Below are 26,191 nucleotides of genomic sequence, written 5' to 3' on the forward strand. Positions count from 1 at the left end.
TACCATATGCATCACTTGTGTAGGTCTAAAAGACTGTACAAATATACATTCAACTATTCAGAATGAATACAAGAAAAAAGAACTGATTTTCCCAAAGTCTGCTACACAATTTAGAATGGTGGCTTGTCTGTTGGCCCTACACTACCACATGAATCAGTGACTCAAGAACATCCACCAGAATATTCTACAGAGGAGAGAAATTGCTGAAGACAAATGCACCTCTGCTCTCCCTCCTTGGGAGTGTGAGCCACCAGCTCATTCATTTTCACATTCAGTTACTGTCCGTCAGAAAAGTTCTGAAGCAATCATCAGCCAATCATGTGTCACAGACTTAGAATTAGCCACTAACATAGCAGTGGCTCCATGTCCCACAGCGTGCTGACCAGCACTCACACAGCAGTACCAGTTATGACACAGCCCCGCAGGCACACTGAAAGGACTGCTGAGGGCCCGGCAGTGTGGCCTAGCGGCTAAAGTCCTCGCCTTGAATGCACCGGGATCCCATATGGGCGCCGGTTCTAATCCTGGCAGCTCCACTTCCCATCCAGCTCCCTGCTTGTGGCCTGGGAAAGTAGTCGAGGACAGCCCAAACCTTTGGGACCCTGCACCCGCGTGGGAGACCCGGAAGAGATTCCTGGTCCCGGCATCGGATTGGCGCGCACCGGCCCGTTGCAGCTCACTTGGGGAGTGAAACATAGGATGGAAGATCTTCCTCTCTGTCTCTCCTCCTCTCTGTATATCCGGCTTTCCAATAATAATAATAAAATCTTAAAAAAAAAAAAAAAAGAAAGAAAGGACTGCTGAGTTCCAGGCTGCAGTGCCTTAGTCAGTGATGCCAGCAACCAGGCACTCAGGCCTGCTAGCTGCTCAGTTTCACTCCAGTTAGGCTGCCATGCATGCACTCAGCTACTCCATCAGTCATACTGTCAAACTGCTCCCCATCCTCACTGTCAGTTGTGCTGTTCTGCCATTCAATCTGGGGATTGGATAAGCGCTCATCATTCTCAGATGTGTTCTTCCATTTTGACTGGTCCTTGGACCAAAATCCTTCAACTTTTCCATAGGAACTATTCTTCCATTTCAACTGCTCCCTGCCACCATGCATAGTAGCGTTTTTTTCTTTCCCCAATTTCACTTCACATGTGTTGTCCTCAAAGTCCAACACCTGCTGGGAGCCAGGCACACTCTCGGGAGGAGAAGCACCATCTTTCCACTCAGCGACATCATCCTGGTCAACCTCACTAAAATTTTTTAAATTTTTAAAAGAGAACTAGATTTAAATCCAATTCCAGTTATAGAGTCTGTGCTTTTTAACATTTTTTTAGGGATTTATTTTTCTTTGAAAGGCAGACCTTTACAGAGAGAAGGAGAGACGGAGAGAAAGATCTTCCATCTACTGCTGGTTCACTCTCCAAATGGCTACAATGGCCAGTGCTGAGCTGATTCTGGGTCTCCCACCCGGGTGCAGAGGACCAAGGCTTTGGGCCGTCCTCTACTACTTTCCCATGTCACAAGCAGGGAACTGGATGGGAAGTAGAGCAGCCAGGACACTAACCGGCAAGTGCAGGATTAGCCAGTTGAGCCAACATGCCGGCCCCTACAGCCAACACTTCTAAACACTATACTATACACCTAATAAACAACAATTCCATTTGACTTCAGAATTGTATTAACATTTTTTTCTGAAGAGCTCCATGCTCACAGCATTACTGAGAGTAAAGAAGCAGGGGCAGTGTACTGATTTTCTCTGAAGATGAGGAGATGGTGCAACATGAAATCAATTGCCATTCCTGTGACCCTACCAAAAGTGAACAGGGATGTTGATGGAGAGACATTTAGCTCTGGCTTATGAATTTGATTTTGATTTAAGAGGCAGTTGAGAGGCACTGTGGTGTCTGTCCTCTGCTTGTTGAACTCTGAGTGGGTTCGGTTTGAATTAACATCACCATCCACAGTGTGGGTTGGTAATAAACAGCTTTGCAGAGTTTGGTAGAAAAGACCGATGCTGCCTAACAACCCCTTCAGTACTTGGCATACTTGATTGACTATCCTTAGGTTTCCAGGCTTACAGTGCTCTAGCATTCCTGTCAGAGGGGGAAAAACTCTGCCTTTTGTAATATAATTAGTTCAAGAAGCCCCCTCTACACCCTCCATTCCCAGTAAACAGGAAAATGCCTTGTTAATGTGATCCAAATTCATGTAAAACATTTTTCTCTGTAGTCTCCCAATTGCCACCATGATTATGCCCAGTGAGAGAAATGCTGCAGCAAAAGGAAAAAAAAAAAAAGAAACAAAGCAAAACAACAAGAACAAAAAAAAAAAAAACCACAAATTCCCAAAATTCAGAGATTCTCTCATGTTCATAAGAGTCATTTGCAATTTAGGGCTCTGGTTAATTTGCTCTCCATTTATTAGCATTAGAGGTGTCAGGAAAACATCTGCACCTGTTGCAATGTTTCATTTATGACCTAGAGTCAGGCACAGACACACAAAGTGTCATCCCAGTTTTAGTATATGTGCTGTTGAATCAGGCACATGTATATAAAAAGTATCATCTAAGTTTAGCACCCATCCTGATAAATTAAACCACACCAGCATATATAAATACACAAAAATTCAAGTCTGGAAAAGTGCTAAGAGGTCATCCAGCAAAGAGCTGCACCATGCTTCTCACCCCTGAGCAGGGGCTGCTCAGAGCTTCTTTACTGAGATAGCAAAGTTTGGGCAGCTCCAATGACAATTTGCTTACTAACTTTTGGTCACAGTTGGTTTCTTTGAACAACTTTTTAAACAAATGTCTTTTTAAAAATTAATGCAAATAATGTGAAATTCATCCCCCTATACCTTCCAGTCCTTGGGGGCTGCTTCTTTCCTTTAGTGTCACTAAGAACAAATGATGTCCTTTTCCACACAGGTTAAAGCCCCTTACCTGGAGAAACTAAAATTTCTAGCAACACCATTCCCAACCATGGCTCTCTGAGATGACTTCACTCACATCTGACTGCTCCATTTTTTTTTAAAAAGATTTATTTTATTTTTATTACAAAGTCAGATATACTGAGAGAAGAGACAGAAAGGAAGTGGAGCTGCCGGGATTAGAAACAGCGGCCATATGGGATCAAGGCGAGGACCTTAGCCACTAGGCCGCGCTGCCAAGCCCTGACTGCTCCATTTTTGACAGCATGTGTTTCCAAGGTTTATTCTCCCAGCCCATGTTACCTCACCTGTATTATGCTGCTCTTCCCTTCCCACCAAGCAAGCAGAGACTTCCAGAAGGCTGAGTCTCTGCAGGTCCACTGCAGTGTCATCACTCTTCTTGCCAAAAGCCATCTGAGGCAGCAGGTAAGTAAAGAGTTGTAAGTTAGAGAGATGCACTGGGTTTCTGAGAGGTACTGGTCTAGCTAAGGCAGAAATAACCTCTAACTTAATAATCAGTTCATCACACACAGTAAGAGACAGCCGGACTTATTCAAAGACACCGTGGGTGGTGCAGAGGATGAATAAGCATGATTCACTGCCACTCTGGCACCCAGGGCATGAAGAATAATAAAACCGAAAGAATTGTAACTGCCTGAGTAGTAAATTAAGAGATCCAGGGCTTAGCTAGACTCTAGACATCAATGTTACCATGGCAATAAAGGGTCCCAGCATTCAGCAGCTATTACAGAGCAGACATCTAATAGGCTAGTCTATGTCACAGCTAAAGCCCAAGGGGACAGCAAAGAAGACCAATTAACATATCCATTCATTAGGGGCCTCTGCACACTTCATCTCTTAATTCCAATTAGTTGTTTGTTTTGAATCAAACTTTCTTGCCTGCATTATATTAATTAGTGCCTTTTAGCCCTTGGAAATAGGGTTGAATTTCCACATGGGCCACACAATTTCCCAAGCCTTCATTTTCCCCCTAGCTGTCTGGCCATATTGCAGTCACACACCCATAGCCTTCAGTCCCTCGAAATGAAAGCATTTCTCACTCCACAGCTTTACTTGACACATGGAAACTGAGCTCAGGAATGTGATGTGCTAAGGATTCTTCCTGGAACTCAGTGAAGCAGATACCAGGAGCCGTTATCTAGACCACTGAGGTCAAGGAAACCCTCTGGCTTTAGCCAGCAACCCTGCTAGCTCTGCCTTCCGGCCACTACTCAGAGGCTAACAGTTCAGGAGGGGGAACTTTGGGCACTAGGGATCATACTGGCATCCTCAAAGTTGGGCAGTATAACTCTTCCAGCCCAGCTTGAAGGACTGCCCTTCAAGCTCCAGCCCAAACTGCCTACTCCAGGAAGACTTCCCATGCACTGTGAAGAGTATACTATATGCTGGGCAGTCTTGGGCTCTAGTTTGAGTCGGAATTCTCTTAATTCATTCACAGTCAGGGCCAGTGTCATGGTGTATTGGACTAAGCCACCACTTGCAGTGCCAGCATCCTATTTGGGCCCCAGTTCGAGTCCTGGGTGCTCCAGTTCTGATCCATATCCCTGTTAATGGCTTAAGGAAAGCAGCAAAAGGTGGGCCACATGTTTGACTGGGACCTCACCACCTATATAGGAGACCAGGAAGAAACTCCTAGCTCCTGGCTTTGGCTTGGCCTAGCCTCAGATGTTGTGGCCATCTGGAGAATGAAAATCTCTTTCTCTCCCTTTGTTTCTCTCTCTCTCTCTCTCTCTCTCTCTCTCTCTCTCTCTCTCTCTGTGTGTGTGTGTGTGTGTGTGTAGCTCTGACTTTCAAATAACTAAATACATCTTAAAAATAAATATTCAGAGTCTGCAGGTCACTAATGCTGGAAAGGAGTGGGATTTTGAAAAACGCTCAACAATGCCTGAGTGACTCCAATGGCAAACGACTCAAGCTCCATTACATGTGACCATCTAGAGTCTCCCTGAGGATGTAGCTTCTCTTGCATGGCTATGGGACACTCTGTCGCACTCCTTTTCTTGCCTCATGCACAAATGCACCAGTTGTGGAAATGACCCACACAAGAACAGACAGCATCTTATGGTAGTCACATACTCTCTGCAATGTGTTACAGTCTCTCTCTTCCATTGAGGCAGAAGGACCCATTCCGTAAGACTCCCAGTTTCCATTTTCAGCAGTCAAAATGTGGTTTTACTGAAATTGGTAACAAGAACAAGGAGCTTACACAAGCAGCTTCTAAACATTTGTGCCCAAGAAACGGGTATATACTTTTAGATTCTTGAAAAATTTGCCTTTAAATATGCTGTTATATTCAAAGCCTCTCATTTCTCTACCCTCTCTTACCTTTTGTAGCATAGCTTCATTTGCAGCCTCACTGGCAACTTCTGGTTCCATTCTGCTGCACTGCTAAACATACTGCTTTTTTCAAAATTGGCAGGAACAATGTCTCCTTTTCCCATAATCATGAGAGTGAAAGTGAAGTCATGCAAATTTCTGTTTTTCCAACCTATGAGATTTGATTATCTTATTCATAGTGAGCTCTGTGTGTGTGTGTGTGTGTGTGTGTGTGTGTGTGCATGTATGCACATGCGCATGTGCATGTAAAGGAACAAGAGATTCTAGACAATGGAATATTTTGTTACCTGAAGTTATATCATTCAACCCCCTTTTTGTCCTCCCTACTCTTGGCTTTCAAACTATTGCTAAAATGACCCCATTCTAATACAGTAAAATAAGACCAATTAATCAATGTTTTGTTGTTTAGACTTTCAAGGATATCAGGATTCTTATATTTAACAATGAGAACCATGCAAAAAACTGAGTGAAGGTATAAGAGATAGAACTAAACTAAAACCAGGTTATTCCCTTGGATGTACTTGCTTTTATTAAAATTCAAAGAATGGAACAAGTTGGTCTTTTTGGAAAGTAATCTGTTTCTCTTCCAAGGCTGTGGAGACAGACTCCGTCAAGGAAGATCCCTGATTAGAAACTTTCTAGTAAATGGAGGCTTTATTGAAAATTAACCATAATTGAAACCATTTTCATCAGCATGCCCTAGAATTGAGGTAATGGCTAGAATTTTAGTATGGCCCAGAATTTTAGTATCTGCAATATTCCCAGCCATGTGGGTAGAATGAACGGTGATTTGCAAAGAAATGATTTTAAAAAAAACTGCATACAAGCCTTTCAGATACTCAGGATCCAGTAAGGTAGCCCAAACTGACCAAAAATGCTATATAATGTTCATGACCATTGCAACTATTTTTTCTTTTGTTGGGTTCTACATTGGCTTCAGGATTTATATATGTCTGGGAAACTGACACTGCAAAGTTCTGGCTTGTTCCCTACCCTGATGTTAAGGGATAAATATAGATCCCAACCACTACAGAAATTTGGCCAGGATTCCAAGGGGTGTGTGTTTGAGGGGCAGTGACTGATGCGGCTACTCTGACATGTGGGCTAGAAAAGGTTTCTTTACGTGCAAGACCCTCTTTGGGACCGGGAGGAGCAAAGCAGGAGCCTGGCCCCTCAATTCACTTTAAGGAGCTCATGAATTGTCACAAACAAGGAATATTGTAGGTGGCTTAGAATACGTAGGGGAGGGGGGGCAGACAGAGGGAATTTTCCTGACACCCTAGATCCTTTTGCATGAGATCAGCCTTATGAAAAAAGCAAGTTATTCTTGGCCACCTCCCCTCACCCCCAACTCCCACCCACGCCCCACCTCCTGCACACACTGATATCCAATTCTCAATTGAGAAGAATATGACTTAAGATTTCCATTGGGCCCATCATATCTTAGGCACTGAAGAAGGGCAAAGGGTGGAAATACACATGGAGGGGGAGGTGAGTCGCTCATCCTTGTGACCCAGAATATCTCCCCCCTCCCTGTAATGATGAGCTTGCTTTTCCATAAGGGCTTTCCCTTGATTCAGGGAAGGGGCCAACCAATGAGAGAGGGGCATGTTAGATTATTTTGGGGAAGGGCTTATGCCAGGAGGGTTCACTTTTACCAGGCGCCAAGTGTCCCCAGCAACCAGTATCTCTTGTACTAACAGAAGCTTCAGGACTCTCACCCGCCTGTCTGCCTCTGCCGTGCCTTCACCCACTGCATAGCCATGAGAAGGCAACTCCGCTCCAGAAGGGCTCCGGCCTTTCCTTACGGTTCGCGCCACAGACTTGTGAGTCTCAGGGAGCAGACTATTCGCTGCTCCGCTTTTTTTTTTAAGGGGTTGGGTTGAGGGCTGCATAGGCCTTGGCTTAGGACTGTCTTTCTTTGGAAGATAAACAGTCAAGTTCAGGGAAATTTGGCATTTCAAGAAGTAGTGAGTCCCAGCATCACAGGACAACCTAAGCTGCTCAATGGTAGAAGAAAGTCCCTCTTGAGGAACAAAGCTATGGGAAGGGGAAATTATCAGAGAATAAGGAGCTTTAAGTTCTTTTTGGGAGTCTAATTTGAACAAATGTTTTGGATTCTGGGAATAGAAGTTTCATTCTGATAGCAAGAAATCTAAACAAGGAAAAGTAGAAATGAAAGGTACTGCCTACCCAGCTATTAGTCCTTTTAGTTGGTAGCTTCTTAGAAACCAGCTGTTCTTTTTCTAAAGCAGAAAGTTCAAGCTATAGCTAAAGTCATAGACTCTTTCATTATGTAAAAGAGGCTCAGAACACCTGAATGGTTTACAAGTATTACAGGAGCCAAAGTGAAAATGCAAGTCTCCTTGATTCTAATCTTATGCTCTTTCCACTCTATTTTCTCTATGTGAATTTCTGTGTTCCTGATCTGTCACCACCCATTGCCATTTTGCCTACTACTCCACCCTCACCTCTCTCTCTCTCACACACACACCCTCTGATTTCATGAGTTATCTTCAGGGTGTATTACAAATTCATTTGATCCAAAAGTTTTTTGCATATGTCACACATAGTACTTTGGACCTGGGTTGCTCTTAAATCTTCACCATAGAGAATTTAATTTGAGCTCCGGAAGGAAATAAAGTTGAGTCCATTTTTAAGTACAGCCACTTATACAACTAGAGAGTAAAATGAAAATTGTCAACAGCCTGCAGAAGAAAACAGGAATTCTTCTAACCCTCTCAACCTGCAGAGGCTTACCGTTCGCTTTCTAGTCACCATTTACAGAACCTTTCTTTTCACATTGTCAAAGCCTCTTCTAGCTCTCAGAGTAGTCGAAATCTGTAGAACATATATAACTATTCCTTATTTGACTTCTTTTCTATGTAATGTTGCTAAGACGTTCCATGTAATTTAAAGTATTTCTCAATGATTTGGATTTTGAATGTATCAAGGGAGCATGTAATTTGTACCGCATCAAATTGAAAAAAATTATTTCCTGTGTGTGCTAATTTTTCTTAAAATTAACCAGTCGTTCCTATATTTATAGAATATTATTCAGTGTAGGGCACATATTTATCCTTTGGGTCATGATGTTTGTTTATATATTTGTTTATATGTTTATATATTTAGACTGCTCAAAATGGAGCTACACTCTGTCCTTCGGATGTTTCCCTTTTAGGGAAACATGATGGCCCTAGAACACACTTGCCATATCCCTGCACCCTCACTCACACACAAACATGAGGATATTGCCACTTCAGAAAACTAAGAAAAAAAAAAACACAGACCCTTGGGGATAAACATTCTAAATGTCAGAGGATCTCCTACGGTTTTTTGCTAAACGGTTGCACAAAAGTTGATTTTAAAATACAGGATTTAATTCATGAGAAACTTTCTGGGAAGGCCTCACTCATTCAATGCACTATTCCACTATACCTGGCAACAACCAAAAAGAAAAAAAGTTATTGGAGGTTCCCAAAGGCTTAGGCAGTACAGGAGGTGTGTCAGGAGGGTTGGGGCCATCAATGGAATTAATCCTAAGAAGATTAATTACTCCCAGGAGGACAAGGCTTTAATAACAAGCCATTTTTAATGGGATCATCAAGAGATCTCATATCTACCAATAAGGTAAGGCCAAGGCCAAAGCCAACTACCTCCTCCACAGAGCAGAAGTGGAAGGCAGGTATTAGATAACAAGTTGAGAAAAGGAAGTTGTCCAGAAAATGTAAAAGAAGGATAAATTCCTCCACAATGAAATACACTTAAAATTCTCTGTGCTTCCCAGGTACAGTAGATAATGACCACCTATTCTAATAAACAAGAATGTCAAGCTTAGGGCCACAGGCTCTGTGACATCATCACTCCAGATTTTAAGTAATGCAGCTACCATGAATATTTGGTCAGCACCCATTGGGTACTTAGCAATGGGCTTCACATTACGTACGGTCAGTAAGGGGTTAGAAAATACAGACCTTTTCCCCATGTGCTCAAAATATAGTTCAAAAGACCCAGTATGTACACAGGTTCACACAACAAGTGAAAGAAAGTGAAAAAATGTATGAATATATTGAGTGACAAACGTGTTTTATTTTCCCTAGCCTTCCACTGGGAGTTAAAGTCAGAGTCAGAAACCCTTTATTATAAACACCTACAATCTGTTAGGAATACAGAACATAAAGCACTGTGCATCATAAATCTGCTAAGCTACCTCTAGGTACCTTCACTTAGTGTGATGGACAGAAACATCATTATCCAGAGTATCAAGAGACATAGGTTCTGAGACTGTCAACTCTGTCATCAACTTGCTGCATGGTTCTGGCTAGATCCTGCTGCCTCTCTGGGCCTCAGAGTGACAAGCAAATCTTGAAGGTCCTAATTAGTTCTGAGACAGTGTGTGACGTAGAGATATATATTTGGACAAATTAGAAAGCAATTCAAGAGTGCTTATAATCAAGAGCTAGATAGTGCCAGGCAGGCTGAATGCTCAGAGTGGAGCCTTGTCATTCTGAATCACTCTTAATGATACTGAACAATTCAGTTTTCTGAACCTCCTCATCCTAAAGGCAGAATGTGGAGCTGAGTGCCCTCTAAGTGGCCTTTGAAGAATCAGGCTGGGAGGGGCAGCATGGAGCCCCTGGTCTCTAGTATTTGATGCATCTGACCCCAACAGGTGCATAGGCCCCACCACTCTTCAGACTTGGACAGCAAAGGGAAGGAGTGAGGCCTTATTTTCTCCTGCTGCACTGAGCCTTGGCAAACTCCCAAAGAGCAAAGATACAACTCCCCAGCCTGTGGCTGGGAGACATCTGAAAAAACATGTGGTGAAGTCTGAGTTTTTCTCTTTTTTTGGGGGGGGGTAGTAGTGGCAGTTAATTATTTTAGGACCCCTCAGAGAAGATCATAATTTCAAATCTCAAGTAATGGCTGCGATCAGTCAACAAATATGTGCTGTGTACTTACTACATACGCAGTATGTATGTAAGTAGCCTTTTTAGCCTAAGGGTTATCAGTCGGGGTCCCAGCTTCAACTGAGCTATTCAACAAGCTTAAGACAGGAAGAAGTTACAATTAGGGCAATTGTCAGAGATGTGGCAAATAACGCCCTATCTCTTGATTCTTTGGGGAAGGCAGTCTAAGTTTTGAGGAAGGGTGCCGCAGTTGCCCTCTCCTCCTGATGTCTGTATCAGGCTATTTTTAGATACAATTTGGGATGGTGAGGTTAAGCAGCTGAAAGTGTACAGAGTGTTAGCATGAAACTGGCTTGGATAGGAAGTTTGTCATCACGGACAGGACACAAATGTCTAGGACAACTCCATCCTCTAGTGTAAGCTCAGCTCTGGCCTGACAAGTCAAGATGAAGTTAAGCAGGAAGTCAAGTCCCCAGGACAGAGTCGGAGAAGAATCCAAACACCTGAAGTTAAGAATAAAACTTGCACCTCCATGGAAAGAATATTAAGTCAAAATGGGTCATTAAAAAGGATATTTTCTCCACAAAACAGAACAAAAATCTGGCTCTTATAATAACAAGTATGTTTATACTCAAATATACCAAATGTTGAGTTGTTTTCATTTCTTTTTGGTTGGTGGGATACACCATTGGAATTTTTTCAAAAGGAGGGGGGTGTGTTTGTTACTATTTCAGGATGATCAGGATGAAGTGAACCAGAATTATTTGGCAGATGAAGAGGAGGAAGCAGAAGAAGAGGCTCCGGTAATGGTGGTATCCAAATTGGAGGACGAGAAAGACAAGGAGGAGGAGAAAGAAGAGGAAGAAGAGGAGGAAAAAGAGGAAGAAGAGGGTCAGAGTCAGCCAACAGGCAATGCCTGGTGGCAGAAATTGCAGGTCATGAATGAATACCTGTGGGATCCAGAGAGAAGGATGTCTCTGGCCCGAACAGGTCAGAGTTGGAGTAAGTCCCAATCGTCCCAATGCCCCAGTCTGGTGTCCTTTGCTTTTGTTGCGGCATCCAGGGATCCTTTAACACAAATGGATGGCCTTGTCAGCAACCTCTTCTTAGCATTTCATGTAAAGGCACTCAAGCTTAGGAAAATGTCTGGACCATGGACAGATTGCATCAGAACAAACTGCAAAGCTATGAATAAACTTGGATTGTGTAACCGAAATCTGCTGGGCTCAATCTATTGCAATACAGACAGACAATGAGAATGAGTTGAAAAAGTACATGCCTTTTCTTAAGTCCCAGCCCTGTCATTTTCAATCCATGTGACCTTGAGTTTGCCATTCATATTCTCTGAGCCTGTTTTCTCACCCAGTAAATGTCTGATATAATTAGCATGGTACCCCAATGAGACATTGCAATTGTAAAGTTGAAATTATTATGCAGAAGACTTTTTCTAACACATGAAACCCAAGTTCCTAATAACTTGATCAAGAATTTATAAAACCTCTTAACTTCATTGTAATGTCAGATAAAGGCAGCCAGGAAGTTTTCTCTTGGCCTCTTGCTTTAGTCTCCTCTGGTAGAATTGGATTTAAAAGAATTGTTGCTAGAAATTAAGGCTGAACCCCCACATTGCTTGATCAATGCAGAATTTTATTCCTCAGCATTTCCTCTTTTAACCACATATTGCCACTAGATTTACTTCACAGCTTCCCCCCCACACACCTCACTTACCCTTCCAGATCCCTGCCCACCTCTAAAACTGTTGTTTGTATTCCTTCTCATCAGATTTTCTCCTGTAGTAGAACTCACACTTGCTGCATTCTCTGCACAGCCCAGAAAAAAAGAGCAGCTGCTGGTTTGGAACTCAGTTAGTTCATAGGAGGGAAAAAAAGAGGACACCATGGATGAAATAAGAACTCTTTAGTGCCAAGAGTCTAGATTGCCAAAGTTGGTAGCCATGCCTTCCAAAACACTCTTTGGATGAAAATTCTCTCCTTCATAGTTACTGTTGCTAATTCAGCTCAGTTAGGGTGAAACAAGCCGGACCTCATTCCTGGAATTAGGAATAGCAGGTGTGAGCCTCTGAACAACGCCCATCTCCTGTTGCTCCTCCTCAGTTCCCAGTCCCACCCATGCCCATCCCTCCAACTCTCAACTGAAACAAATGGACCATTTATGAGGCATTCCAACATGCTGGGAGCTGCAGACAAATGCTGGACACTCATTGGGACTCCAAAGGGATGCAGCTGTTCCTCCCTTGCCTAAGAGAATCAGAAAAAATAGTCTTGTGAAGTGCAAAATATGATCATGAGAGGAGGAGCTATACATTAACCCCTAAATTGACAGACTGTGGAACTTCAACAGATGAGTTGATCCAATTTACTCTTTTTTTTTTTTTTTTTTTTGATTTATTTTATTTTTATTACAAAGTCAGATATACTGAGAGGAGGAGAGATAGAGAGGAAGTGGAGCTGCCGGGATTAGAACCAGCGGCCATATGGGATCAAGGCGAGGACCTTAGCCACTAGGCCACGCTGCCGAGCCCGATCCAATTTACTCTTACGGAGGGCAATCCATAGGCCAATTTGTAGGTATGAGAAAAGAGAGTTCAAGTGCTCAGGGAAGATACGATAGTGGAGATACTGCACAGTAAACCATTGGCAGACCTCTGGGTTATAGAACTAAGGAAAGAGAAGAAATTCAGGCCTCTTTTGGGCCACCACTGGGCAAAGGAAACATAGTAATGTTAATGACCAGACCATAAAGCAAGGTGAGCAAGGTTAGTAAGATGTCCATTTGAACATTTTCTATCTCTGTCTCAGTGTGGCTATCAACATGCCTAAAATAGTCAGCCAACCTAATAATATAGGGGTTGCCTCCAGGCTGTTCCTTTGGTAATTTGGCGACAATCTCTACCATTAGGAATTATATATTGTTTTATTGCCTACTGGCAGGAACTATATGAAGTAGTAATATTATTATCCTCATTTTATAGAGGCAGAAATTAATGCTTAAAGAGGGCAACTTGTTTAAAGTTACATAGCTACTTTATGGTAGTGCTGGATTCAAACCCAGGTTGGATTAACACCAAATCAGTTCTCTAGCCAGAATATTGAACCATCTTCATGAAGTCTAACAATGAAAAAGGCCTTCATGAGTAGAGATTTAGGACCTGATAGAATGTTTTGGTGGAAGGATGGGTGATTTGGGAGCATCAGTATTTGGTGGGCCACACCTGGGTGAGACAATCTGGACAGAACCCCAGATTATCCAGAGGAGTGCTTCAAGTAAAAGTTGGATATCTGTATCAGAAAGGGTTGGAAAGACAGTTGGTTCACATGTGCTCAGTGTTTCCTTGGGATTGACTGAGGTAGTCTACAGTAGACTCCAGAGTACCACATCTTACCTCTAAGCAAGGCTAAGAGAACTCACTGCTAATGCCATTCTCCCATCTATAGCTTCCTGGACACACATGCTGAGGAGAAATGGAAGATACCTTCATCAAAGAAATGTACCCATGTTCCACTGCTTTCCCTGCATCATTGAAACAGAGTCACTTATTCCTCCAGAATGGCCCCGAAAGTTGATCCATTGCCAGGATGGGAGTGGGAGTGCAGGAATGGAGGAGGAAACAGAGGACACATTCCATTACAACAGCAATCAGGCAACAGCCAATATCACAGGCATATGAGCACTCTTCTTCTCCAGGAACTCCAACTGAATCATGTGCTCATGATCCAGCTCTGCTTTAGTTTATCTTATAAAACCTAACGTTTCAGTTCCATTTCTATTTGGATTATGTTTTTTTTTTCTCTCCCTATTTCCACTACTTTTTTATGGTTAATTTTATTTGGTTCATGGTTTAATTTAAGAATTACTATTTGGATTCAGTTTTGGATACAGCAGTTATCTGCTTCATTCTAGTTTCTGGTTCATGATTTCAATCAGATCCGTAATTCTGACATCATAGCCCTGCTGTGAGCAGAGCCAAAACATTGCTGCTTGAGGAAGGATCCCCAAGGATGGTCTTGAAAAGGGCTGCTTGGCAGTGATAACAGTCATTCACATTACTCCCTAATCATGAAGCAAACTTAGTCCTAATACAGTTCACATTGGAGAAATTCATACAACTATGCTAATATCAGTGTAGTAATAATAAGAGTGATGATGATTGCCATTTATACAAGTACTTGGTATCTACCATTTCTGTGTTATGATGTCCATGCAGATTTTTTTTTAAAGATTTTTTTTTATTATTATTATTGGAAAGCTGGAGATACAGAGAGGAGGGGAGACAGAGAGGAAGATCTTCCATCGGATGTTTCACTCCCCAAGTGAGCCGCAACGGGCCAGTGCGCGCCGATCCGAAGCCAGGACCAGGAACCTCTTCCAGGTCTCCCACGCGGGTGCAGGGTGCCAAAGCTTTGGGCTGTCCTCCACTGCTTTCCCAGGCCACAAGCAGGGAGCTGAATGGGAAGTGGAGCTGCCGGGATTAGAACCGGCGCCCATATGGGATCCCGGGGCTTTCAAGGCGAGGACTTTAGCTGCTAGGCCACGCCGCCGGGCCCAGTCCATGCAGCTTTTTTAAGACTTACTTATTTTTATTGGAAAGGCAGATCTTTACAAAGAGGAGAGATGGAGAGAAAGATCTTCCATCCGTTGGTTTACTCCCCAAGTGGCCACAATGACCAGAGCTGAACCGATCCAAAGCCAGGAATCAGGAGCTTCTTCCTTGTCTCCCATATGGGTGCCGGGACCAAGGCGTTGGGTCATCCTCCACTGCTTTCTCAAACCATAAGCAGGGAGCTAAATGAAAAGTGGAGCAGCCAGGATATGAACCAGGGCCCTTAGGGATCCTGGAGCTTGCAAGGGGAGGATATAGTCAATTGAACCTTCGCACAGGACCCCTATATGGATTATTAAATGCCAAGAAACAAGGACTATATTTGTTCTTATTTTGCAGATGAGGAAATTGAGACCAAGAGAGATAAACATCATGTTCAAGATTAAACAGCTAGAAAGTGGGATAGTGAGAATCAGGTACAGGAAATGCTGCATTTCAGGTATTTTTTAACGTGTTGATTGTTCAGGTATTGATAAGGATCTGAAGTAGTGCTAAACTAATCTCCATTTACCTATGAAGAATTAGGAGTTCATAAAGGATGTATAAACCTGCCCAAGTTCAGTGGCAATTGTCAGTGATTAAATACCACTTCTTCCTCCTCCCTTCTCCATCCTGCATTAGTGTTCTTTTTGAAGAACAGGGCCACTTAAACTTTTTGAAAGATGAATAATATTTGAAATAAATAGAGTAAAACCTCACTTTGCCTTGACCAGAAGCAAGCCCAGTTGAAATTAATCAAAAGTTTGAATTATAGACTATATGACAAGAAATGCTATTTTCCTCACTTTCAAATACATATAATCACTGAACCAAGCTGCTAGGACTCTTCAGGGCACCTGCTTTTTAATGAATAGTGAAGAATGATTTGTACTTAGGACATCAACCATTGCCCAGAGGACTCTCAAGCAATTTGCCTTCTTCAATACTCCAACCTCTATTCTCTTACAATTTCGTTCATGGTCATCATTTGCACAGCAAGCCCTTCCACTGGAGATGCTGTAAACATAAACTACAATCAGACCCCTGATACAATCCACAGGATTCCTAATTGGTGAAATTTAAATAAGTAAGGATATACTGTATCTGGGAGATTTGTTTTTTAAAGTCAGTTTGTAGTTTGGTTCATGAATTCAAGTGGGAGGCATGGCTTTTTTGCAAGCACTGACCAGTGTCACCTTTGATTGATCTGCAGGCCTGATCTTAGTCATTTACTTCCTCTTCTATGCCTCCCTGGCTGCTGTGATCACCCTCTTCATGTACTCACTATTTCTAACCATCAGTCCATACCTGCCGACCTTCACTGAGCGTGTGAAGCCTCCTGGTGAGTGTACTGAAATGCCCTGTGTTGTCAGAACTTGCTGGACTGTAATCTGCTTGCACAGCATGTTCAGCCTCAATTAACTTTGGCTCTTCCCGGTAATGACTTAGATTCAATTATTAAGAGTAAAAGTAAAATGGTACTTGGCAAATTATGGTCCTTTTCATTTTGATTGCCTGGGGGGAAACGGTTTCATCAAAATCAATACAAAAATTATCCCAAGAATGGGTTAATATATCCAAAACCTATTTTCGTTGCCAGGAGTTATGATCAGACCCTTCGCCCATAGCCTTAACTTCAACTTCAACGTTTCTGAACCTGACACTTGGCAGCATTATGTGATTAGCTTAAATGGCTTTCTCCAGGGTAAGTAAGTTCCTTGGAATAATGGAGAGCTCTTTTGAAAAAGTAATGGGTGGGAATCCAAAATTCACCTGGCTCAGAAATCCCAGTCTTAAATAACCTTAACCCACTATGATCTTCTATACTTTGTATCCCACTCAGCACCTGTGGCTACAACCAAACGTGCTGTGGCATGTGACTGTACATGGCCTTGAAAGCATTCAAGTCAGCCACCAGGAATAAAACAAGGGTTTTTTCTTTTAAGATTTATTTTATTTTTACTGAAAAGTCAGATATACAGAGAGGAGAAGAGACAGAGAGAAAGATCTTCCATCCATTGATTCACTCCCCAAGCGGCTGCAATGGCCGAAGCTGCGCCAATCCTAAGCCAGGAGCCCACAGCTTCTTCCGGGTCTCCCACACGGATGCAGGGTCCCAAGGTGTTGGGCTGTACTTGACTGCTTTCCCAGGCCACAAGCAGGGAGCAGGATGGGAAGTGTGGATCCTGGGACATGCAAAGCGAGGACTTTAGCTGCTAGGCTACCGTGCAGATCCTACAAAAAGCTTTTTGAAAGAGAGAGCTTGTTTTCTCTTCTTGAATAGCCTATAGCACTTATTCACATCCTGGGCCTATCCAGGTGATTTAGTAATGATCTTTATAAAAGAAATTCCCGGGGGAGAGAGTGATGAGAAAAGGAGAATGATCTCCAGAGCTGGAAGATTCCTATCTCCTATACTTTGTCAAGGTAAGAGCTTGAAAAAGGGCTAAACGGAGAGAGCAAGTACATTTAGCAGCTTTCTGGAAAGGAGTTAGAGGAAGAATCCCTGGGTTTAAATCACTCCAACATCTTGATTCCAAATATTTGGAAGATTATATCTCTATAAGACCATCAAACATGTTTTGAGGACCAAATGAATGGCTTTGCGGGCACCTTTTTCGCAGGATACATGCTCAGCTTATACATGGAGCATGCAGGTTCTGTATTTATCAAACTTTCAAAGAACAGCTCCTGTGGGGTTTGCTCTGGTACCGCTAATATTTATGTGGGGGAAAAGAGTCTCAGTCAGATTTGCTTAGTTGTCCTGACCTGGCTCAAATTGGGAGTGTGGTAGGAGTAGCTAGCACAATGTACACTGAATCAGAAAGAGGTTAATCTCTAATCATTGGTGAGGAAGTATTACTTAAATGCATCATTGTGAAATTCACCTTTTTCTCTGCATAGTATAGTTGATAGTCCCCAATTTTTTAAATGGGTAAACTGAGACCCAGAAAGGGTACTTGGGCAACAGAACTAGGATTTGAGCTGACTTCAATATTCTTGACACCTTTGCTACTCAAGTGTTATCCAGGTACCAGAAGCAGGGCATAACCTGGAAGTTTTTTTGAAAGGTACAATCATAGAGCCCACTCTAGATCTACAGAGTCAGAATCTTCATTTTAACAAAATCCACAGGTGATGACTGAACTTGAGACTTCAAGAAGTACTGCTTTTTCATAATTCTATGCTATTGCTGTATGACCATGAGTTAGAAACTTGGCTTTATATAAGTAATGTTCAATGTCATTTTAGGTAAGTCTGAGCTTTTAGTTCCTTACCTGTAAAATAAGGATGATAGGAATTCAATCTGTGTTCATAAAGTTTCATTTAGGGCTACAAAATGTTTTGGGCATCATACCCAGAACAACAATGTCTCTTTTTGTTGTTGTTGGGAAATGCTCATGAGCTATTGCAAATGTACATGTTACCAAAATGTCTGCTGAAACAATCCCTCCAAGCTAGTAGATAAATACCAATTTTAACTTGATGCAAGAAACATTAGGAAAAGCGCTGGACTTCTAGTCCCTAAGAGTAGATAATATGCCCTGCTAAAAAGGAGCACATCTCTGAAATAGACATCCCAGAGTATCAGTTTCATTCCCATGAGGACTGGGATTTTGCAATGAAGGTCAACTCCATGTCATATTATTTTTAATATGACAACCTCCAAAGAAACAATGAGCACATGATTACACCCTCTATTTAGAAAGATATTATTTAAATGTAATTCTTGTTCTAAAAAAAGAAAGAAAGAAACAAAGCCTTGAATTGAATGCAGCTTTATCAAAGGAAAAACAAAGGCAAAGCCATTAATGGAGTATATCTAGTATATCTAAAATTCCCAATTGTATCTTCATAATATGAAATCCAAGACACAAACTTTCTTTTTTTTTTTTAAAGATTTATTCATTTTATTACAGCCAGATATACACAGAGGAAGAGAGACAGAGAGGAAGATCTTCCATCCGATGTTTCACTCCCCAAGTGAGCTACAACGGGCCAGTGCGCCGATCCGAAGCCGGGAACCTGGAACCTCTTCCGGGTCTCCCACGCGGGTGCAGTGTCCCAATGCATTGGGCCATCCTCAACTGCTTTCCCAGGCCACAAGCAGGGAGCTGGATGGGAAGTGGAGCTGCTGGGATTAGAACCAGCGCCCATATGGGATGCCGGGGCTTTCAAGGCGAGGACTTTAGCCGCTAGGCCACGCCGCCGGGCCCAACACAAACTTTCTAGATGAGAATCTAGCGATATATTTTGAATTTTCTTCTGGTAGATCACAGGCATACAGCCTCCTCTGAAAATCTGAGCTACTTTGAACTAAGAGCCACATCTAGCAGGACTACCTGGGCTTCAGCATTGAGAACCAAACTAGCAATAATACAGTCATTTCCAAAGCCCAGTTTTATAGCATCTGTTCACCCAAATAGTCAGCACACAGCCCCTTTCACCTTTTTCCCTAATACATCTGTCTTGGTCACATGTTACATTCCATTCAATGATAAAGGACACTAACTTTCAGACCCTGTGTTTTAGGTTATAACGACAGTCTTCAAGAAGAAATGAATGTAGATTGTCCTCCGGGGCAGTACTTTATCCAAGATGGCGATGAGGATGAGGACAAGAAGGCCTGTCAATTTAAGCGCTCCTTCCTGAAGAACTGCTCTGGTCTGGAGGATCCAACTTTTGGATACTCTACTGGACAGCCCTGCATCCTCCTAAAGATGAACCGGGTACATGAGTCCTTGGTATCTCGTGGTAATAAGTACACAAGTGGGGTAGGAAGAGACATGGTCACTCCTTACTCTTTGACCCTGTCTTCATGCATTCCCATAACATGGATTTGACTATTTTTACTGATATCACAAATATAGGCAAACAAACCTGTTTATTCCTTTTTCTAACCTGAACACTTCCTATTACTATTCTCTCCCACCCCAATCCTGCCCTTCACGGCCTCTGTCAAGGATGAGGTCCTGAACTGTTTAGAACAAGGGATTGTTGTAGGAAGTAGAATGGGAGACAGTTTTGTAGCTTAAAAACACCTTTTGCTTCTCTCCTGCCAAGCTTTCATTGAGGCAGAGTCTTATCACGCACACTGCTCTTGCAGAAATCAGTAAGTTTTTTTTAGATTTTCAGGCTTATCCTGATTCAGTTTCGACTGTGTATAGAATTAGAATATAACCATGAATAAACCAAGTGGCACAGCTTTGAAGATGTTTTGCATTTTCTGCTGCTTGCAATGTTTCAGAGAGGGCAAACTAGAGGAAAGATGACTCAAAGAAAATTTAGAAAACCTGTATTTTTAGCATTACTTTAAAAAAAAAAACACTGATTTTTCTTTGGATAGATTGTAGGCTTTCGTCCTGAGCTTGGAGATCCTGTGAAGGTTTCCTGCAAAGTTCAGGTAAAGTATCCGTTTGAATAAGCATTAATAACATGTCTGTTTCATGCAAAAGAGTAGCTGATTCTTGCAAGTATTTACATGTAGATGGAAAATTATGGAAAAGGCTAATCTTTTCATAACTGCATCTCCCTTTAGTGCAATCAGGGCCTCTTATTTCCAGAAAGCATTCAATTCAGGTGTGTTTATGCATGCAATGTATGTGTGTGCCGTGTGTGTGCGTATTTACATCTGTGAAAAGCCAAAGACTGAACCTAGGCTAGGGAACACAGCAGGGAACAACAAAGTCTCAAGTTATTCATTAGGATTCTGTTTAGACTTTTTGCTTTTAGTTCTAATTATTTGTGTCTTTGAACTAAACAAACAGCCTTCACTAGTTATTAGTCCCTAATTTTTAAACTGAATTTAACACTTTGCAGCAATGACCAGTGACACTGGGTGTTGCAATAACAAATGCCTACAAGGAAACTATAAACAGAGCTCCATTAATATGCTAATTAACTCTCCTTGGAGAGCTCCTATCTCTTCTGTCCCAATTAGCTTCTTTGTAGGAAAAATCTCTAAGTCTTGGGTGTGCTTCTTAAACTGGCAGTATCCTTCCTATTCTATATCAACTGCCCCTTCCCCCAGACCTAGATCATTGCCTCAGAAGTGTGCAAAATCAGATAATCATATTCTCAGCATTAGAAATACAGTTCCAGGGGTGGGTTAACAACTGCTTATGACATCCTCGTCCTGATTCCCAGCATCCCACTCATGTACACCCGAAGGAAGCATCAGGAAATGGTTCAAATATTTGAACCCATGTCGGGGACTCAGATTGAGTTCTAGGCACCTGACTTCAGCCTGGTCTAGACTTATATATTTGAGGGCATTTGGGAAGCAAATTAGTGAAAGGAAGATTTCTCTGTCTCTTTCTTTTAAGTAAAAATTTGAAATAAATAAACAAATTTTAGAAAAGGCTTCATGAGCTCCATTAATTAAAAAAGAAAATACAGCTTTAAGCTCCAGTCTTTATGGTGACACATCAGAAAACAACAAAAGTCAGCATTTGTTGAGCCGATATCCCACAGGTAGCAAGTACTTATTCATTGATCACTTATAACATACCAGGTACGTTTCTATGCGTTTGTGCCAAGTTATATATGACCCTGTCTCTGAAATTAGAACAATCAAGTATTACAGGTTTTATTAAAGGTACAGTGGGACACTGAAGAGAGAAATGTCAACTGCATATGAGAGGAGGTAACACTGCAGGTCAGCTTTGAAAGGTCAGTAGGATTTGTCCCCTGAACAAGGTAGGAAGGACAATCATGTATGTGTAGGTGTAGAAATATTCCACCTGTGGGATGTGCATACAATCTGGTAGATTTGATTGCACAAGCTGTTCATGAAAAATAAGCTTCATTGCTTTTTAGAAGAATAAATCAATAAATCATTAATACCAACTCCATCTTAAACTAGCATATTAACTGGACTGAGTTCTGCTTGTAGTTCTCTAATGGAAGCTGCTTCTTTTTTCCGCTTACATTAAACCTAGCTAAGAACTGTCATTTAAAAGAAAGAAATATTAAAAGTCTGTGTACATTCTATATAATAATCAATACAGGCCAAGTCACACCCACTTGTGGAAATCGAACTGGATGAGGTAATGACTAGCATAAATTATGGAGAGCTCAGTTAATACCAAGAGCAATTACATTACATTGACTGAAGTAATCATATGACTATAGTGAGTGATTTGCTAGTAGTGATGCACTATTTATCCTTATTAGCTCAGATTTCTGCTATTTAGGGTGTGCCTAATGCGTATACAGAAAGGGTAACCCCACCAGACATAATATGATGAGGGTTTACTTCAATAATTTCCATTACTTGCATCTCTATCTCAACCTCATGACCCCTCCTATGTAATTAAGCTCTATAGAAAATGTGATCAGACACATGAGTTTAAGTGAATGAAGAGTAGGCTGTGCCTGTGAATCAGGTTCCTGTGTCCCTGATCTGACTTCCAACAGAACCAAGTCTGCGGTGTACAAGTAGTGACATGGGATTTATGCAATACAACTTTGAAAGAAGATTCATCTGTTTATTTGAAAGGTAGAATGGCACAGAAGGAGAGACAGAGACAAAGAAAGATATGGTCCATTTCCCAAATGCTTACAACAGCAAGAGCTAGGCCAGGCTGAAGCCGGGAGCCAGGAGCTCCATCTGAGTCTCCCACACATGGGTAATAGGAACTAAGCACTTTCAGCCACCATCTACCCCTTCCCAGAATGCATTAGCAGAAAGTAAGATTGAAAGCAGAGAGTAACTGGGACTCAAACCAAGCACTTAGATATGGAATACAGGTGTCCTAAGTCAGTATATTATAGTGTCTGCCTCTAAAATGTGTTTTAAATTATACTTGCCTCACTTCAAAGTCCCAGACTGTCTATCAGATCTAGCATGATTCTTTGAAGAGAGCCTGGGAGGCCAGACCCTTGTTCCAGAACAGCATCAGGTACTGAAGACCCTTTGGAGGAGCCCTTCTGTCTAGGTCCCCTAGAAACCAACATGGAGCCATACTGAGAACCTTTGACCTCCTCAGCTCAGATTCTATTTGTTTTTTGTTTGTTTGTTTGTTTGTTTTTTACTAAAAAGCCAAAGTACAGCCACTCTGGAAATACTGTAGTGCAGAATGATCACAGGTGAGCTCTGGCCCCTTTCTGCTTCCATGGTCTTCTCAGGACGGTCGGTTGTGGAGTCACACAATGATTTCACCTGGTGCAAAAGTCCCTTTAGTTCAAACTCCAATCCACTGTATGACCCTGCACCTGCATTCTTTCTGTTTTTTCTTATAGAGAGGTGATGAAAACAACATCCGATCCATCAATTACTACCCAGAATCAGCTTCTTTTGATCTCCGCTACTACCCCTACTATGGCAAACTGACTCATGTAAGCTGTATCCTCTTCAGTTGTTGTTATCAGAAAGACCTCAAAGACAAAGAAGGGCTGACTGAGGTTTATGAGTATTAGGGAGCAGCAGGTAGTAATGGTGGGGCAAATAGCTGCTGACCACAATCAGGCTCTTTTCACCAATTCAATCACAGACTTCCCATATCTGAACAAGCCTTCGGTCCAATCTAACCCTTTTAATTTTTAGATAGGTAAATTGGGATCCACGAAGAGAAATTAAAATTAGTGGCAGAACAGATAAGTTACTACCATTGTGTTCAGTCATACCCAGATAATCACACTTCCTTATTTCTCTCATTTGAAGCCTTGGGGAAGTGCGGCTAACTTGATAGATACTAGCTCTGGCTTGATTCATAGTCTGGTAGCAAGAAAATCATATTACACTGAGTCAGAATTGTTCTCCCCAGAGGATAATCAGACATTTGACAGTGACTTATGAGAGAAATGTGTAATTTCCCCACATGTTCATAAAGCAGGGAGAGTAGATCAGTTGCTGTGGCTATTTGTGACTTGGCAACATGACAGTCAGTTCTCTTTGCTGAGGTTTATAGCTGATTCTTCATTTCTACCACTTTCCCCCACTTAGAATTGACTCACTATTCTTCCACTTACAGGTTAACTACACCTCCCCCTTGGTAGCAATGCATTTTACAGACGTGGTGAAGAACCAGGAGGTACCTGTGCAGTGCCAGCTGAAGGGAAAAGGCATCATAAATGATGTCATCAATGATCGTTTTGTGGGTAGGGTAATCTTTACCCTGAACATTGAAACCTAAGAACTTCAGGGGGCTATTCACTCCAGTTCTGTTTCTGCTTTACTTCATGTTATCCCTGGAAGCACCTGAATTCTTCAATTAGGACACAGCCAGATAGATACCTAAAATAGCAGATCATCTTTCTTTACTTTTGACATGTGTATAAAAATATATTGTGGGAGTTGGTTGGGATTTTTAGAGGTAGTCTCTCCTGATGACAGACAGATTAATTTCCCTTCCCTCTACTTGAATATAAAAACCATTCTTACTGCTAGAAGTCTCACTAAGTGTAAACATAGTATTTGAGAAAGTTCACCAAACTCCTGGTCAGGAAAATTTCTATAACAATTATAAATTCATCATGTTTTCTAAAATATTATTGGTTTTCAACATGAGATTCCTTCTAACCAGGTTATGATCTCTTTTTTTTTGTTTTGTTTTGACCTGTTCAGAAAGGTCCTTCTTTGAAAATTACCACTCACACCAACTCATAGGACTGCTATACCTATGAAACTCTATATCCAGGGATATTTAAGGAACTGGCTGCCTTCCATAAGCAGCTAAATATTGATTCAAACACTAGGTCAACATCAATTGGGATAGAAAGTAGTGTTAATGACACATTGTTCTGAGATGGATATGAAGATCTTTTCTGTCTTATCCCCAGCTTTTTCCGAAGGTGGAGTTCACTGCAATTAGGAAGACCACTTAACATATGCATGGGATTAGTATTTGATTCCTTGCTGTGTTTTAGAATCATCCACAAAGGTAAACATTCCAGCAAATAGTTTTGTCTCAGCTTCAGGCAGAAGAAAAAACATATGATTTCCACCAGCTAATTCTTCTTGGGCTATTTGTTTCACAGTAGTGTGATATTTTTTGAGACCATTACTATTGGATGCATTGACCCTCAGCTACAGCTCTGGGGGCTGAAATCAGAATCTGCTAAATAATAGGTGACAAGAGAGAAAGCTCCTGTCAACCCATCCTGAAGTTAAGGTTCATTAGCACACAAGATTCATTTGCAATTACCTTGAAAATGGCTTAAAGTAGTTTATCCAGATGGTGACCATTACACTACTTCCGAACACCTCCACCAGGGGGAGGGCTGCAACAAGGAGAGGTGAGCATGAAAAATAGCATAGCATCTCGGGGTCCAAAGCAAGCTTAAGTGTCTTCTAGAAGCATCCAGAGCTTGAATCTCCTCTACAAGGTTTACTTTCTGCTAAAACAAGGCACTAGCAGTCTGGTAGTGAAGACTAGTGAGTAGACAAGCAACTGACTGCAACATAACGTGACAAGCAATATAAAATTAGTATGGGGAAATCCTGTGGGAACATGAGGAAAAATGTCTACCTCAAGATGAGAAAGTTGCAAAGTAAACTTCACATGCAAAGCTAACATCATGAAAAGATCACAGTGATTTTAGGTAACTGAGAAGTTCATATAACTGGAGTACTACAGGTTCAGGAGGATATCAGGGAGACTGGGTTAGAGAAGTATTCAGGGACTGAAAGAGGACTTTGAGTTTTACCTGGCAGGTGAAAAGCAGTCATTAAAGCATTTGAATCACGAAAGCTCTGTGATCATATTTGCATTTTAGAAAAAAAACGCTTTGACAACTCCAATGCAATGGGTGAATTGGAGAGGACAAGACTGGACAGTGGGAAATGAAGGAGAAGGATGAGTCGAGAATGACTCCAAAATTTTGAGTGTACCTAGAACCCATGAGGTAGTGATGTTGAGCAAGATAGGGAATACAAGGGGAAAGCTGACTTGGAGAAGATGATGTTGAGATCAATTCTAGACACTTTCAGCTTGTGATTTCTATTGGTCAGTAGATGTAACACAAGGTTGGGAAGAAGGAAATCTGAAAATAAGAGCATCATTTAGTTAAGTGAACTCACTTAAGAAATTCTAAGCTATCCAATCTTGGAAATCCTTGCCAGTTATACAAATATACTACACCAATCAAGTCTCTACCACAGTGTATTTCCCTTGGCCTTGTGGCAGAAAGGATTGCTACTGCTCTTTGCGATCTCCTTTCCAGATACATTTCAAGTCTTATTGGCAGAGGTGGGATGCAGGGAGTACTGACCATTATTAAAAAGTGATAGGTGACATACAACAGAAGATCTACAGAAAATACACAAAAACAGTGAAACTCTCTGCTGTTAATCCATTTCCTTAACAACTTCAATTTTCAAAACTAACCTTAAAAATGAAAATATACAACCTAGCCATTTAAAAAGTTATCTCAGACAAACTCTCAAGATGCAGTTATAAAAGAC

The 26,191-nt window shown here is 41.6% G+C and overlaps 1 protein-coding gene across 2 annotated transcripts; it reads left to right on the top strand.

Annotated features, from left to right (window-relative positions):
- The first annotated feature begins 6,945 nt into the window (after positions 1-6,945).
- Positions 6,946-24,813, top strand: ATP1B4 (ATPase Na+/K+ transporting family member beta 4). Of its 2 annotated transcripts, none has more exons than XM_004587655.3 (8): positions 6,946-7,100; positions 10,919-11,186; positions 15,998-16,126; positions 16,385-16,489; positions 19,318-19,514; positions 20,132-20,188; positions 23,029-23,124; positions 23,760-24,813. In XM_004587655.3, exons 1-8 carry the CDS (start codon positions 7,038-7,040, stop codon positions 23,919-23,921), a joined length of 1,077 nt encoding a protein of 358 aa, XP_004587712.2. In that variant the 5' UTR covers positions 6,946-7,037; the 3' UTR covers positions 23,922-24,813. The 2 variants fall into 2 exon arrangements, with proteins under 2 accessions (XP_004587712.2, XP_004587713.2); XM_004587656.2 differs by having other exon boundaries at positions 10,919-11,174.
- Positions 24,814-26,191: the final 1,378 nt, after the last annotated feature.

The sequence above is a fragment of the Ochotona princeps genome, chromosome X (genome assembly GCF_030435755.1).
Source record: "Ochotona princeps isolate mOchPri1 chromosome X, mOchPri1.hap1, whole genome shotgun sequence".
Classification (NCBI taxonomy): Eukaryota; Metazoa; Chordata; class Mammalia; order Lagomorpha; family Ochotonidae; genus Ochotona; species Ochotona princeps.